At 43.4% G+C, this 17357-nt stretch overlaps 1 protein-coding gene across 1 annotated transcript in view; it reads left to right on the forward strand.

The window, feature by feature from the left end:
- Positions 1-7014: 7014 nt before the first annotated feature.
- Positions 7015-17357, forward strand: part of INTS6 (integrator complex subunit 6) — a 42511-nt gene continuing 32168 nt past the window's right edge. Inside the window, exons 1-3 of the mRNA XM_084294013.1 lie at positions 7015-7476; positions 7783-7860; positions 8550-8699. Coding sequence (XP_084150139.1) covers positions 7366-7476; positions 7783-7860; positions 8550-8699 — 339 coding nt within the window. The 5' untranslated portion in view covers positions 7015-7365. The remainder of the gene's footprint in view (positions 7477-7782; positions 7861-8549; positions 8700-17357) is intronic.

A 17357-nucleotide genomic window follows, 5' to 3' on the forward strand; every position in this document is an offset into this window, starting at 1 on the left:
TCAGGTTTGTTTTACTGTAGAAGACCTACGTCTGTGCTTTAGAGAGGGCTTTTGTTCGGGTTTCCAATTATCTGCTTGTTGAGACTTGATACGTTTTCATTAATTGCTAAATGGCAAAAGTCAGACCGCGAGGTATATGTTCCTTTTGACACCAGTCGTGCCAGCTGCCTTGCGGAGAGCAACCAAGTGCGTCTTTCTTTTACAGCGTTGTGATTTGGGGCAAAAGATGGCAAGGCATAATAATCACATTTAGAGTAAAGGCTGGATAATAAACTTCTACAGCATGGCAGTATTTTAGGGAAAGAGCTCCCAGCTCTCAAATACCACATGCAGGTGTGCTACCTCAGTGGGAAACATTTTAGGGATGAATGAATAACTCTGCCCTCTTGTTTACTAAGACAATACCCATTACATTGGCTGTTAAAAATAAATAAGAATAATAAAAAAAATACATGTTTTGCTTCTCTGGGAAGTGCTTGTAGAATATCTTTTAGCTGTAACCACTTTATGCTCCTAGCTGCCTGTAGCTGGGATTGGTGTCCCTTAACCACTCGATTAGTTAGATAAATTCTGCACGCCTGTGTCTGGGATCCATGGTAATAGAGTTACGTTGCTATGCTATGAAATGTGCAGGAGGGTCCAACCCTTCAGAAAGGATATGATTTCCGGGGCTACTGAAACTTTGCAGTGAAGGCAAGAAAGAATGCTTAAAGGCACAAACAAAAGAAATCTCTGGAACGGCGACAAGTGGGATCAGGCAGATCGGCGGGTACGGGCAGGGCACTGACCTCCCAGGGAAAGTTTTCCTCCTGGAAGGTTTAACAGCTCTCTGAAAAAAAAAATAAAAAATTGTTTAAAAATGGTGTTGTGGGGGAAGATTATCCTAGTTCTGTTCCTGACATCCTGAGGAGAGCCTACATGGCAACACCGTGTGTTGCATGTATTTGTGCAAAGGAAGGGCTGAATTAACCCGTTAGGATACCCAGAGGAGCTTTCAGCCCGGGCTGCAAAAATGAGACGAGAAAAACCAAACACAACCAGGATGGGCTGCTACAAGCAATCTCAGCCTACCCGACTGATGTAACTATTATCTCTGGCCACACCGATGACAGGATTCTTACTTCCCTGGCATAATAAGCAAAGGTCTCCTCAGACCTGTTGTTTTAGAGAGTGCAGAAGCCTCCTCCTGTTTTCATGGCCTGGGGAGAGGAGGGAAGATGAGAAGTCTGTACCTGCATTTCCCTGGGCACTCTGGTCTTAGCAGGAATCAAGTGGGCTGCTGCTGCCTGCTGCTGCCGGCATCTCAGGGATGGAAAATAAGTTTAAGAAGAAAGGAGGGGGGAAAAAAAAAGGTAAAAATACCTTAGCTTTTATATGCTAGGGAGTGTTTTCTGTTCTCTTTGGGTCTTGACACTGCCAGCTGAAATACCCAAGGGGCAGAATAAATTTAAAGGCTCAGAGCTGAGACAGGTTTTTGTTCTTGACCAGGATCCTACCTTAAGTGAAAGGAGCAATGTAAAGCATCAGGAAGGATATATGAAGACAGTAAATCTATTTGAATTCTCACATGCGCTACCTTATTAAAACTGTAATTTTGCCATGTTTGTTTGAAGCAGTTATCTCCACGTTAAATTTCATATTCCCTCCCAGTACCAGGTAGAAAAGGTCCTGCTCTGTTAAACACTGTTAAATACATATGAAGACAACACGCTGCCTAGAAGACCTCTCAATCTAAGGCCAGTAATACCAAAGGAAAAGCGTGTATCAAATATACAGTTTAATTTGATTTTTATCTTTCTCTTCTACTCAGGTGCCTTCCAACCTCTTAATCATTAACTGACTGACTTCTACTGTCACAGCACAGATGGTCCTCAAAGAGATTAGTTTTTCCTCTGAAAATAATCTTACTGTGCACTTCTACCATAACGTACTTTCCAAGAGCTTAAGTACTTCACAAATATTCATGAACTTCATCTCTCAGTGCCCACATTCAGCCGGGACATTTAGAAAACAAACTACTTCAGACTACTCTAATCCTGCTTTCCTTGCAAGCCCGCATTAGCTATGCTGCCCCTGGATGGCACACCGCTGTTCACTCTGCTTCCAACTACCGAGCCAGAAAACAGCAAGGGATTTGGATGGCTGAAGTGGTGGTGGAGAATACAAAAATCCCTGGGAAGCTTCAAAGGCTATCCTCTGGGTTTCCCGATCTCCAGGCAATGAAAACGAAACTGTCTTTGAAGATGGGCCAACAGAAGCCAGAAAGCAACTGCTTTTAGGGGTCATCGTTCCGCAAAGCGGTGTAGGTTCGCCGTGTTCTGGTGCTGGGAAAGCCAAAGTACAGACTTCTAAAAGGTGCTAGACAGTTTCAAAGGCAGACAGCTGCCTCTGCAAATTTTAGAAGAAAAAATGGGCAAAGTCCTAGAATACACACAAAAATTTGAGATCCAGTTTTCTCAATGCCACTTTTCTGAAAAATTTTGAGGGTTACATCTTATGTGATCCCAATCTTCTCAGTAATTACTCATCTAGGAGGAGTTCTATACATGTATCTAAGCTACCTGAATTACAGGTAACAATTTCAGGGAGAGGAAAAAACAAAAAAAAAGCAGGGTCAAAAATCACTGAAGAGAAACTCACGAAAAACAACCCCAAACCACAATTTAAGCTCTCATTTATTCAAGTCCAAAACAAGTGGAAAATAATATTTTATTTATGGAGAAAGCAAATAACTTGAATGCACAGAACTTGGCTGAAGGAAGGCTAAAAGGAGTAGGATACAAGTACTAAAAAATAATAAGTAATACTCAGAATGATATATATATATATATAGTGATGAACAGTAGAATAAAATTAACCAATGGAAAATTTAAGACTCTTAAGCATGGAAATAAAACATGTTTAATGATGATAATCTACAAGACCATGGAATTGCATTCTCATGGGGGCTCTGAAAAATTTACCTGTGTCACTAGAACCTGGGCTGACCAAGATCTTTGTATCTTTGTGAAACAATTCCGTCTGAAGGAGAAAACCAATTAAAAAAAAAAATAATCAAAGCTGAACTGCCAGTTCTAGTTCAAGCCTGTGGTTCAGGACAGACAAAATAAGCCTAACACAATCTGATAATATAACAATAATTTCATGGCTATCGACTGGGAGAAGCTGTTGTTTATCTTCAAGACAAAATAAATAAATAAATAAATAATAACACTAAATGACACCAAAGTTGTTTTTTAAAATGATGTTTTTTCAGGCATCTTTTTATCCTCTTATTTTGCTTTATTGAGTTAGAATTAAATTTTAAGTAAAATTTGCATTTTTAATACTGTCTTATTTGTCCTCAAATGGACAATGCCCACACTGAAGATCAGAAAATGGGTGTTCATAGATACACATTTGTGTTCAAGCTCCCTCATGGATGAAAAATAACAAACAAAAATTATGTATGAAATAATCCTTCGCAGGATATATGCAGGAATCCTTTGTAATTATCCTTTGCATTATCAATACAGCAGAGGTATTCCTTCAGACAGAACCATGCTGAAATAATTCATCTAGATTTAGGAGAAAAGACAGAACTGCCTCATTTAGCCTGTACAAGGGGTATAATTTTGCCCACCATGTAAAAGGGCTGAATCCAAAAACGCATCTGTTTTCAGTGATAGTCTCAAGCTCTCTCCCTGCTCAGCTGCATCAGCTCTCCCAGTAATGAGCATAAGCACTAATATCACTGGGTTTTGTTCCTTCATAGCAAATCCCTTGTACAGATTTATAAATGTGGCTCTGATGGCAGCACTAGCCATTATGACTCTCGCATTAAGAGGCTGATACAGACTTAGGCTTGGGTTGATTATCTTTCTTTGAAAGAATCTTTCTCAATATTAATCAAATTGGCCAGCTCCCAGCAGAAAAGTACTAATGCCTACCACAGACAACACAAAACCAGCCTTGATTCTGCCCTATAGGGGATCTAATATGGATCTAATATAACATGCACAGGAGCAGGGAGAACTGAATGTTCCAAATGGCTTCAAAGATAATAGCAAAAAGAGAGTACGTACAGAATTCATAAAGTGTTTTTGCTTGTATAAATCCCAATAGAGCTGCATATAAGTTTTGTCGGTGGGATTCCTTTATCAGTGACGATCTCTGGACTGAAGGGACTAGGAGCAGGAGAGGCCCAGCTGCTTCGGTCCCACCTTCCCCTCACGTTGGTGGGAAAAACACGGTGTGCCTACTGCATCCACTTTTCAAGGTGACTCCAGAATTCAAGCTGGTTTATAACCGAGTCTACCACGAAGAGTTAATGCCTTCCTCCCTCTCTTCCCGCCCCCCCTACTGGCAACAAACAGAAAAATTAAAAATTCCAAATGACCTTCCAGGATTTACGTGAAGTCTCCATGCATGTCCCAGCCTGCCTTTCACAACATTTTCCTAGTAAGGCGAGTGCTCTAAAACGCCCTTTTTTTTTTTTTTTTTCCCTTCACTTTGGAGAAGGCTACTTTCCAGAAGTTTCCGAGTTTTAGAATGCTCTCCAAGAGGATGGAGGCTTGACACATAAAAGAGGTGCTCTTTTATTAGGCCAGTCAATGAAACATCAATGATATTACACACAGGAGAGAAGATGGCATGTCTGAGGAACGTGCCTGTCTAAGAGATTTAAAAGGAAGCCAATTAAGAGGCCAACAGCATACACTCACTCAACACTACTCCCCAAAGGAGCTACAAATCCCAAGCCATGACTTGTTAAAGTAGCACCACGGCCTTTACTTAACAACTCGAATCCCACCACCTTAGGGAGATAATTACTAGTCTAGCAGTAGGCAACCTTGCTGACCTCCTCAAGAGCCGCACACCTGACAGGGAGCCAGAAGATGCGTGCAACTTTCTGTGGAGAGCCAAGGGGACAAAAGGCATCCCAAACCACAGATGTAGACAGCAAGAGACTGTGTTGTACCAAGGCTCTCCAACAGACCAAATATTTTATTGTACAATGGGGACTGGTATGCAGCTGGATTCCAGGGCAATCCAGCAACATGGCCTCAGCAGCACCTGCTGGTTTGCTTCCTCTAGCAGCAGGGGCTCAGATTAAGCAGTAGACCCTGGACCAGCACAGCCTTGCTGTCAGTCACAAGACACAGCCCCACCACTGGAGCTCTGAAATTGAATGGCTGGAAAGATGCAAGCGGCTTCAGACTCACACCAGCTCGGCTGGGCTTATCACTGCCCGCAGGATCCACGCTGAGTACTCACAGCAGAGGACGTTGCTTCTGAAGAAATACGGTTGTCACAACTTGCCTGTACCCACTCCAAAAATCAAGTTTCATTCCCAACTCCCAAAGTCCTTCAGAAGGACTCCGAGGGGTGACCTGGGATAAAAGGAAGCACCCCTGGGGTTGCTCCAGCGCCTCAGAATGGATGGCACAGGCTGCAGATGCCAATGGGCAAGCCAAAATATCAAAATATCATCCTCACAGGCCTAAGAATGCCTAAAAACTGCAATGGAAATACAATTCCACCCCTCTCTCTCCAGCCTTCCTAGAAACTAAATACTAATGTTTCATTAGTCTTAAAGAAAAGAAAAAAAAAAAAAAGCCAGAAACAGCTCTTGCCTAACAAGACAGAAACGTTGCCTGGAAGAACAAAATGAATCAAACCAGGCCACTGCCAATTTTATCTTGAGAGAGGGAGCACAGTGGCTTCGTACCTTCGAGAGCAGCGGCTGTGGGAGCACATCAGCCGGATCGGGAGAAAAACATCAGGCAGAGAGGATGCGGAGCAACCCCCTGAACAGATTATGCTAAAAAATGGCTCTGGAGTCAGCGCTCGAAGGCTAGCGGAGCAGAAACGGCAGAGACTCAATTGTTGGGGGAAAACAAGCAAACAAAAACCGAGGACAGATCTTCATCGCTAATTGGCTGGAAACGCTCCACGATTGTATGATTTATAGGAAGTAAACTCAAAAGAGTGCCTGAGCACGGATCAAAGGCACATTAATGTTCATCTCCGCCTGCACGTAGGGGAAAAGGTCACAGCGAGGGCCGGCCAATATTTTACATTTTTATTTATTTATTTATTTATTTATTTATTTTTACACAGAAGATCAGACCGAGTCTGTCGGAATTCCCTGCCACACGCCGAACCCTGCTGGACACGTCGGGCTGCCAGAGGCTGAACTTTTCCCTGATAAACGAGCCCCCCTTCAGCCAGGCCGGCGGATTTCAGCCCGACTTTGGGTTTTCCCCCTCGGCCTCCTGTCCCGAGGGGTAATTTGGGGATCGGAGCGCCTCAGGGGGCCTCTCCTCCCCCCCGGCAAAGCCGGCATCAAGACGGGTGAAGCGCTGCCTCAGGGGGCGCCTCGCAGCCCCTCAGCGGGAGCACGGCTCCCCCCCTCAGCCTCCCTTCCCTCAGCCTCAAGGAGAGCGTCTCCCCCTCACCCCGCGGCTCCCCAGCCCGTTCCCGGTGGGGCCGAGCCGCCTCCCTCCCCTCAGCCCCGCCGCAGCCCCCCCCGCCGCCATTTTCTGACGAGCGGCACCCCCCGCCCCGCGCTCCCCCCCCCCCCCCCCCCCCCCCCGCGCTCCCCCCCCCCCCCCCCCCCCCCGCCATTTTCTGCCGAGCGGCGCCCCCCTGCCCGCACCCGGCGCCCCCCCCCACACACACACACTGCGCATGCGCGGCGCCGCCGCTCGGGCCCCGCTCCCCCCCGTATCCCCTTCGCCCCGCCCTCTATTTGAATATGCTAACGAGGCACCGCCCGGCGGCCCAATGGCGGGGCGGGGAGGCCGTCACGTGGGGGCGTGTCCGCGTGCCCTGGGGGCGTGGCCAGCCCAGCCCAGGCGGCTTTAAAAGCCGGCGGCGAGCGCGGCAGCGCCTCAGTCAGAGGCGGAGGGGGGCGGGCGGCGGCGGTGCTGCGGCTGCTCCGCCCGAAACTTCGGAAAGGGGGGGGGGGCGGCAGCAACAGCAGCAACAGGGGGAGGGGAGGGGAGGAGAGGAGGAGGAAGGAGAAGCAGGAGGAGGTGGTGGTGGTGGTGGTCGGGGCGGCGGCGGGGGGGAAGGTCAGCAGCGGCGCAGCCCTCCCCGCCGCTCCCTCATGAGCCAGCCCGTGCTGGGCTGAGCAGGCCCCGCACACAAAGGAGGGCAGGGCAGGCAGCGCTGCCCCCCCCACCCCCCCTCCACCTCCCCACCACCTTCCCTTCCCCTCGCCCTGAGGGCAGGGGCGGCGGGGAGGCGCCCTTCCCCGTGCACAGCACTCACGGCCACTCATTCCCCCCTCCTCTTCCTCCTCTTCCTCCCCCTTTGGTCCTCCCCCCCCCCCATAGCCCCGGTCCATGTAGCCGCCCCGGCCGCCGGCCCCTCCGCACTATGCCCATCTTACTCTTCCTGATAGACACGTCCGCCTCCATGAACCAGCGCACCCACCTGGGCACCACCTATCTGGACATAGCCAAAGGCGCTGTAGAGACTTTCATGAAGGTACCGGCTGCAAGGAGGCGAGGAGAGAGAGAGAGAGAGAGGAGGGGAGAGAAACGAATTTGGGATGGGGGGGATGGGGGGGGGGAGAGGGGAAAAAAGGGGAAGGGGGGGGGGCTGCGGGGGGCGAGGGCGGCGGTGTGCGGGCACCCGGGGAGGGAGGGGAGGGGGAGGAGGGAGGGCTGGGGCTTGGGGGGGGGCTCCTGCACCCCCGCCTTCCTCCTCCTCCTCCTCCTCTTCCTCCAGCCTCACCCTCTGCTTTGTGTCCCCCCCCCCCCCCTCCTCTCCCCACCACCATTTACACCGCAGCTCCGAGCCCGGGACCCGGCCAGCAGGGGAGACAGGTACATGCTGGTCACTTTCGAGGAGCCTCCCTACGCTATCAAGGTAACCCCCCCCCCTCCCCATTCCTCCCCTGCTAATCTTTCCCTTCCCTTTTCCTTTCCCTCCCCTGCCTCCTTCCTGCCCCCTCGGCCGGGCCGGGCAGCTCAGCGCACGCCCGGGCTCTGGCAGCGGCAGCGCTGACATCAACATGGCCGACATTTTATTATTTTTTTTTTCTTTTCCCCCCCCCCCCCACCCCTCCTCTGTCCCTCCCCTGTGTGGTTTGTGAGCAGCAATGAACTGTGGGGGATATTTAATTCGAGTTGGGAGAAGTGACAGCAACTCCGAGGAGAGTTTGTATGGCTGGGGGGGGGGAAGGTTCCCTCTGTCCTGCCCTTTTCAGGGGGGGAAATAAGGCGAGGGGGTGGTGGGGCCGCATGACACAGGGCTGTGAACCTGTTGGAGATCGCTTCAAGGCTGGGCAGAGGAGTTCAGATAGCTGCGAGGGCTATTCACGGGTGGCTTCACAGAAATTCGCCCTTTGGATCATCAGATAGATCCAGCTTGTGAGGATTTTAAACTATTTTGAGGCTTTCCATAATGGCATTAAATGCTCATAACTTCCAAGGTATTTTGCCTTTCTGCTGAGCTGCATGCGCCTACAAAGTGTCTTGCTTAGTTGCTGAACAGAAAACCCTGATTCCTTACAAAGCTTCTGTCTGAAGAATGCCTTCTCACGTTTCTCTTTTCAGGCTGGCTGGAAGGAAAACCATGCAACGTTTATGAATGAACTGAAAAACCTTCAAGCTGAAGGACTTACGACTCTTGGCCAGTCCCTAAGGACAGCTTTTGATTTATTAAACTTAAATAGATTAGTAACTGGCATAGACAACTATGGGCAGGTAGGTTGACTGTTAATAGGTGGAAAAAAACAAAACACAAACTTCTCAGGGACAGCTATTAACTAAATGTCTAAAGAGGCATCTTCATGAAATACGTGATGTGGGGGCTTCTTCAAAAGTAAGCAGAGATCAGATAGTTTGAGGAAGTGTAGTTGATGTTGATAGTTTTGTACCTGACTGTTTATTCCCCCCCCCAGTTACTCAGTTCTTAAACGGTGATGTGGCCTCCAAGTTGATCTTCTCAGTTAAACTTTGTAATTTTTTTTCCAGCAAGTCTTATGTTTCAGAACCTTAACTGATGAGCCTGACGGGGGTCATGAAAACTTGGCTTTATGTATACAGTGCTGTATGATCACATAAGTACGGTTTGGGAGATGAGCTGATTTTTGAGCAGCACTGCATATTCCAAAAGTATTGAGTGGAACACACCTTTTTAAAAACATTTTCTTTCTAACGAGATTACTACAACTTTTCTCTGAATACCTGTATTTTCATAGACCTGCATGCTGTATCAAGCCTCGAGGAGCTGTGCTTTCCTAATGTCTGTGTTGCAGCTGTCCCTTTAAAGCAGGACTTCTTTTGGGGTGGGCCTGAATTCTCTTGCTCAGTAGTGAGTTCCTATAAGCCAGTGACTCTAGCCTAAATATGTGCTTTAGGAAGAGTATCCAGTACTTTCTGGCACTGGATCAAACCCTGGATTTGTTTTTTATAAAGCACGTTATTAGTATTGGGCAAAGTATATAATGTATTTTTCACATGGGACATGCTAACTTGAATCTCCCCTTTTCATTTTTTTTTTTCCATGTAATGTATCATCTGCTATCTGAGGATTAGTTACTGCTCTTGGTATTTAACATGGGAATGTGGCTGTGAAAATAAGCCCTCTCTCTCCCCCTCCCCTTTCCAGTCTGAGCAGAGTTTGCGATAACATGCCATGTTTGTTTGGGAAGGAAATTTCTCTCTTGTGTTGCGTTGTATGGCTTTGCCACTAGGTGATCAAGTGAGTCTAAACATTTTTAAAATGCCAGTTTGGTGATGAAACTTTAAAAAAAAAAAAGTGCTAGTTCCACACATGGCTATTTTTTTTGTCTATTACCATCTGCTGTCCTCTTGTACATCTGTGTGCTAACCTTTCCCATTTTATGACATTTTTCTTTAGTTACGTGAGCTATGTGAAGCTTTTTAGAACATTTGCCATTGTAGGCATGTACATGGAATACTTGCTCTTTACCATTGCTCTTGCTAGTGATAATACAGTGTTTAAACCCAAGTATTTAAGCTTTCTCTGAGCGAAGTTGTGCTCAACAGCCCTGTCAAGTAGGCAAGCTGACTTGTCACTCTCTTGACTAGTTAGTTTTCATTATTGTGGGCTGTTGCTGTTTTGTCTGTTGAGCAATTCTTGTCCGGTGTGTTTTGGTTACAAATCTCTCTCAGATTGAACCCACCATGATTATGCGTGCTGTTTGCTCTGTCCACATGTTGAACAGACTGCTGGAGAGGTGTTCAAATGCTCGGTCAAGTGACTGAACAGAACTTCTGCCTTCTTTTAGCATCTGCAAAAGTAGATGGATGGATTGCAAGTGCCAAATCATCTGCTGCTGAAGTCTCTGGTTCCCATTCTGGCTCTACTGATCAAAGTAGCAGATTATTCATAAATAAAATTAAATTCTGAAGCACTTAACTGGTCCATCAGCACTCACAGGATGATATCCAGGGCAGTTAAGATGCCTCAGATTCACATTGGCCTTTGAACAATGTCATATCTGTCAAACTTCCTATCGTTGAAGTCTACTACCTAAAATTAGCTTAAGATAAATCTGATCTTAAACATACACAGTATGAGGAACTTACAAATTCAGGGTAATAAAAATGATCGGAATGCTCAGTTACATTTGAAAATATTTCACTCAGATTCACTTCTTAAGCAGTTTAAAATATTAAGTCCACAGAACAACTGAGTAGTTTACTTCAATATAGCAGATGTTTGAAGAGTGATTATCTCAGAGTGGGAGGAGCAGATAATTTTAGAAAATGCGACAGATTATTTTAGGTGTGGTATTGCATGAAGTAATAAATCTAAACATTTATTAAGCTTTTCCCTGAAAAAATGATCTGGCTTAATATCTTTTTTTACTAACATGCTTGGCTTTTGGTTGCATTGACAAGCTTCTAAGGTATTTGCTAAGATCCATTTGTTTCACATGTGGATTGTAAAACATATGTAAAAATGACAAGACATGATGCAGACTCAGTCGGATTGCCTGGTTATGTCATTCAACAGCACGATGTCTTGTCCCCCTGCTAACTTTGAACTGTTTGTTTAAATGGCAGTGCGACTCACTATGCTTGATTTCTTTCAAAGTAGACCAGAGTTCTCCATCAGCTCAGCTCCTGAACAAGAGTGGTGGCTGAACGGTAATTCTGAAATTGAGGAAAATCTCCTGCTTCATATGTTCTTGCAACATTGATGTTCATATTTTTAATATGACTATTTACTGCTATTACTTTTTCAGTAAATACATACAGAGTTGATAATGATTGAGTGGACAACTACATCAGCTGATTAGAGTGTTTCACATTCAGGTCTTAAAGGGGCACCGTCAACATGTTTAGATTATCAAGAACCTGGAAGATTTTTTCAGAAGGTGTTTCTGATATTAGTGCTATATTATTTCTCTCTAAACCCTTTGTCTTACCTAGGATTTTTTTTTTTTTTTAGATCTACATTTTTGATGGTTTTTGTCAACAGCACAAGAAATGTGCAAGGAGGTAGTAAAACAGACAAAAGGAAAATAATGTGACATTCTTAGAGGTCAGCTTATTAGGATTTTAGAAAGCTTATATATTTTAAGGTGACTATTTCATTTTTTGCAGCACTTTCGGATGGGTAAATTCTGTATTATTCTTGAGTCTGCATACTGTGCTTTGTGCTGATTATGATAGCAGAAGAATGAACCTTCAAATAAGGTGTCAGCTTTTTGTTTGCTAAAAATAGTGGTCCTCTTCACCTTCTGCATTTTTTTACAGAAAACTTTGGAAGAAAACACAGGATTTGGATATGTTCAGGAAGAATGCAATTTAAACACGCTAAGTTCAGTAAACTCACAGTCATCACATAAAACACTTTATAGGCTCAGTTTGCACTTAGCTAATTGACTTTGCCGTATTTTCCCCAGTTCAGTTTCCCCATTATTTCAGGTGGTCTGAAATACCAAACCTATAACTAGCAGGTTTTCCTTCCTCTTGGAATACACTCCTACATCTCACAGATATGGCTTGCTCAGCAGCATGCATGCAGTCACAATTTAACAGAGTTTTTGAGTAAGGCAAATGGATGCAGGTTGTTGGAGTTAATGGAAGGGTTAAATACTAATAGATGTTTCTGGAATGATTCTTTCTGTGTAAACAGAAAATATGAAGGTGGTTATTATGTAATACAGTAAAATGTAACCAAGTGGCTGAGTGGAACTAAGTATCTACTTCGGTAACTTGCAATCTGTAGCAAAGTTTCTAAGTATGAGCTGTAAACTCAGGTAGGTAAAAATGTATCAGTGGAGTTTTGAAACTTACATGCAAAGCACCATTGCAACACTACCAAAATGAATCTGATGGATGTCTGAAACTTCTAAAACTTACCTGAAACCCCATGTGTTTCACCTTTCCTATTATTTGTATAATGAGGGTCTCTTACTAGATTTTTGTGTGCAGTATTGCATCAACTGCGGCTTGAGAAGATAAGAGAACCTACTGGTACTTATTTTAATGTATTTCGGTGTTGATGTATCAAGCTATTCTTCCAGTTTTTCTCAGGATGAAACTTCATTTTAATATTGCCAGTAGAAACAACTCTTTTCAGTAGCAGAAGCTTTTTGTGAGCTTTTTATCTAAATAGAGTATCTTGGACATATTCTTCAGCATCGTAAGTATCAGTATGGTAAAACCTGCTTAGAGGTGAGTTGGTCTTGTTAAACAAATATAACTAAATATATTAAACATATATTAAACAATTGTTAGCACATGCTAACATAATTGTTTTGAAACCAAGAGGCCAGCTATGATGCTTCTGTAATCCAAGGGGACTTGAGATAGGTATTTTTCATTTGCAGTGTTGGGAAAGGTACACTCTGTATTTAAAGTAGCAGCAGAAGTACTTTTTTGATGGCTTACCAAGCTGTGCCCAGTCTTGGTGAGAGCCTTTTTTTTTGGCAGCGTATTTCACATATGTGGAAAAGTGAAACGAATCTTGAAGCAAACTAAAATCCAAATGGAAACCAATTGATTATGGATATTTTGAGACTTCAAAAACATGCGGAAGGCTAGAAAGACCTATTTCTGACCTGGAAGTTGAAAGGTGTCCTGCATTGGATGACTTTTTTTAATATTGCTTTGGTTTCTGAAGGCTTCAGTCACATCATATATGAGCATCAAACAATCTAATCTTAGGCTAACTGCTACTTTATAGTTCTCTGAATATATGATTAGACTAATATGTAGCTACAGTATTGCCGATGTGTTCACACAGTAAAGCTTAGCGTTGGTCTCTACAGATCAGCGTGTTTTGCCATAATAGCTTAAATATTCTAATATTGGAAATACACATAGATAACATGCTTAGGAGATCAATTCTAATTGTGCATTTAGGCACACTTCAGCTTTAGTTTTATGTCACGAATTGCAGACTAACTCCTTGCTTATGTGCATATCTACATCTAAGATGCACTGAGCCTTAAAAAACAAAACACCCATATAAAATATTGTCCCCAATATTTGTATATGTTATGCTTTGTGTGACCTGTTATTTTGGGCAGTTTTGTATTTGGATTGTTTTTTTTTGAGGGTTGTTACTGGAATTCCTTGCTTTCTAAAGTCAAAATCCTTCAAGCATGACTTTTGTCTTGGCGTTCTGGGGCCATAAACACTGCACTGGAATGGCCTGTGTTGAGTGTGCATCCAAATTTGGAACCAAAGTTTAGATTAGGGTTTCCTGCTTCGTCATGCTGGCATGGTTGCACAAGCAGTTTGCTTTTCATGTTGGTAGAGGCAGAGGTTTGCACTCCTAGTGTAGCTCTCCAGTCCTCTGTTTTTGCCCTGCCCCAGCAAAACTAAATGGGAAAACTTCAGGCAACAGAGAACAGCAGAGCAAGCTGAAGCATGGCAATAGCAGAAATATGTAAGAAAGGATTATTTGTAGTTGCCTATTTTCTGTAGATTAGAAATGGTATTAATGTAAATTTACATGCCTGTTATGTCCAAGGTCTATATGTGAAGTGCTGATGAAAGTCAATCCTGATGTAATACATGATGAAATTAAGAATACTGCTTCCCAATTTATACAGCTTATACTGTAACTTACAAACCTGCCATTTTGTTCACTGTTGAAATGTTTTAATTTTTAGGTAGCTTTGTTTCAGGGTGTCCTTTAATGAGAGCTACACCGTCCTTTTTCCCCACATTTTCCACATGAGGTGGAACTGCGTTGCTTTCAGCTGTCCCGTACCAACCAAGTTCATGGAGTCTCAAGAGTAATAATCACATCAAACTTGGATGTTATTAAAATCACTTGTCTAATTCTAATCCATTGCATTTTTAAAGAAGAGACAAAAAGTTAAAACAAGCTTACACAAAGCACTATATTTTTTCTTGGCCAAAATGATCTCATCCATCTGTTTTCTTAGCAGAAAGAAGTGAGATACATCCCCATGTTCCAAATATTAAGTATACTTTGCCCACTTTGGTTCTTTAAGTGCTTTATTTTCAATAAATCAGTTCTGGAAGGGCCACTGCCATAACATGTCTGCAGTGACTTTGACTTTTAGGGATCAGGTGGGGGCAGGCTGCCAATGCTTAAGCAGCTGATATAGCTTTCTGTCTCAGGCTGATACTTGGCCTCACTAAAAAGTCAGCAGAGAAAGTCCGAGGACAGTTTGGAGTTACAAAATTGTATCTCTTGCCTTTATGCCTTGAGCAGTGTAACTGCCTGTGTTAGTCATAGACTCCTTGAATATGTTAGCTTTCTTATTTAGGTGTTTAAAGGTGTGTCCCATAGCTGAAGTATTTGCACTTGGCAAATGGCAACTAGTTGTCAGGGATGTGAAGCAAATACATATAGATACAGAGCCTGGAGTGTTTTTTTTTTTGTTTTTTTTTGTTTTTTTTTTGTGAAGCACAAGTATTTTTATTTTCCCTAGTGTCTCGTTATATTTATTCTCTTTAATTTTTTCCTCCTTTCCTTACTGAATAGTTATGCTCAGTCTTGGAGTTTTGTGGTAGACAGTCTGTACCTCTGAAGCTTGAAGGGAGAAGAACTGTGACTCGTTATGCATCTGACTTTACTTGACTGAGGCTCAGTTGAAACTGGTTGTGTTGCTTGAGAGTCGTGCTTGCTGTTGCTTTTCTTTTTAGAGTGTATTTTGTGCCTGTAACAACACAGTGAGTCCTTTAGTTCATAGAGTATGTCTGTATCTGCAGCTACCGCTTGAACACATATTTGCACTTCATGTGTTTTTTAGCATCGTACTGTGTGGCCCTTTATTCAAGTTGTTTTCATCTGCTTATGCAACAGATTGGAATTTCATATGATCTGTGAGCATTAGCATCTGGCTAATAGAGATCTCCACGGAGTGTGCGCTTTGCATTGTGTGACTGTGGTGCTAAGTTTAATTGTCCAAGTGTGTGCCAGGCTCATTTCAACAAAAACTACTTCAGACAGGAGATGGTGATTGTGTGTATTTAGGGTAAATCTTACATATTAGAAGATCCTTGCTTGTTTTTCTTAAATGGGACTAGTCAATGATACAAACATACAAGATGTAGGACATTTCTGATAATCCTATAATATATTGTTGTGCTTTGTTGCTTGTATACTTGATCTTAAAGTTAACATGGAAGTGATGTATTCAATCATTCTGTTACTGTAAAGTTGACCCCCTAATGCACTAGATTTCTCAAAAATGTATAGGCCACTTCAATCCTACAATAATGAGAACTCAAATATCTGTTATTTAAGTACCTGTTTTCATTCTAGAGATAGCGTCTGTGCCTCAGTTAATTGATTTGCCCTAGCTTACATAAACCTACAGTCTACTATAGATAAAAGCCTACATTTTTCCAGTGGGGAAACTGAGTTAGTGTCTCTAGCTGACTAGAAATAGGTAAGAAGTTGCTGTCTGCAAGGCATTATATTAACTTTAGTCGGGGAAACATGAGTGAGCATGACTGGGAAACTGAACAGATAAGGCTTCTGGTTGTATGGAGAGGACAGGAGGTTTTACCAAAATCTGATTCTACTCTAGTTGCTCTGAAATGTGGATCTTGCAGCACTGCAGTGGTAGGTAATGAGAATAATAGATAAGGAATTATGCTAGACATAACACGGCTTTAATGGCAGAGGCCTTTGGTAAGACTGATCTAGCAGAAACTGGTGCATTTTAGTTCTCTAATATGTGGTTCTGAAAGTAATTCAAGGATGTACGTACTGAAAATCATGTTTAATGTCCTGTTGTTAACTGGGCCAGGAAACTTACCGGAATAATCATATTTGGTGGCTGTCCAGTGTAGCCAACCCTATTTCCTTAAATGTGTGCATTTTTCAGCCTATATGCAATTGCTACTGCTTGTGGAGAGCTGAGTGTTAATCTAATTTAACCCATTAACAGTGCTTGAGGATAAATGACTTGAATACGATGTGCATTTTGTCAATGTCAAGCCAAAAAACTACATTGAACAAATCTAGAATATTTGTCATTAGAATCAACATAAGGTGACATGCTTGCTTCTGTTGAAGAAGCCACTTACTCTGTGTATGTTTATCTCTTTTCCTTCACCAAATGCCCTACCTCACCCCTGGGGCTTGGGATCCCAGAATACCAGCTTAATTGCATGCATTACTGTAGGACTGCTGAAGTGACATCCATCCTAGCTCTCTGCTCTCCTCCACTCCTGAGCTTATTGCCTCTCACAAGGTCGTAGTTATACCAAACCTGAAGCAAGCTGTGACTGCGACTTCATGTAGTAAATTAAACCAATGATTGATTCAGGTGCCTTAATAAGCTGGACTGAGAACTCAAGTGGTTCAGAATCAATTTTTTAACAGCTAGGTTGCTCCTGCTGAAGTGGCGATAAACTCCATGAGAGAATCATTGGGAAGCGTTGGGGCAGCAATCATTCAGCAGAATCATCCTATATGCATGAGTCAATAAGCTACCTTCAGTCAGTTTGTCAGTACCCTGTGCTGATAACCTCCCGAAGGGTAGAGAATTTTGTATACATCCCTCTCTTTGGCTTTTCCACTTGGGTTATTTGATGTTTCCCTACTCGGTATGCTGGCAATTCTGAAATTCATTACCCTTCTCCAGTATATGAAGAGCAGAGGCCTGGCCTAGCGCTCTCAATTCCACAGACTGAGCCAGGACTAGCTATGTAAAATCACTGATGTGAAGCAGAAAAGCTGCAGTAATTAGGGACTCAGTCCAAAGCATGACAAGGTCAATTATTTTTGGAATAAAACATTCAGAAATATTTTTAGAAAATATGAAAAAAATCATCTTCAAACCCAGATTCTTTGGGGCTGGCTCTGAAGATGTAGTTGTGCTTGGTATGAATAGTTATTCTAGCTGTTTTTTAAAAGGGTGTAAAAGCTCAAATGTAATGTATTTTTTT

The sequence above is a fragment of the Netta rufina genome, assembly GCF_964035555.1.
Source record: "Netta rufina genome assembly, chromosome: 1".
Lineage (NCBI taxonomy): Eukaryota > Metazoa > Chordata > Aves > Anseriformes > Anatidae > Netta > Netta rufina.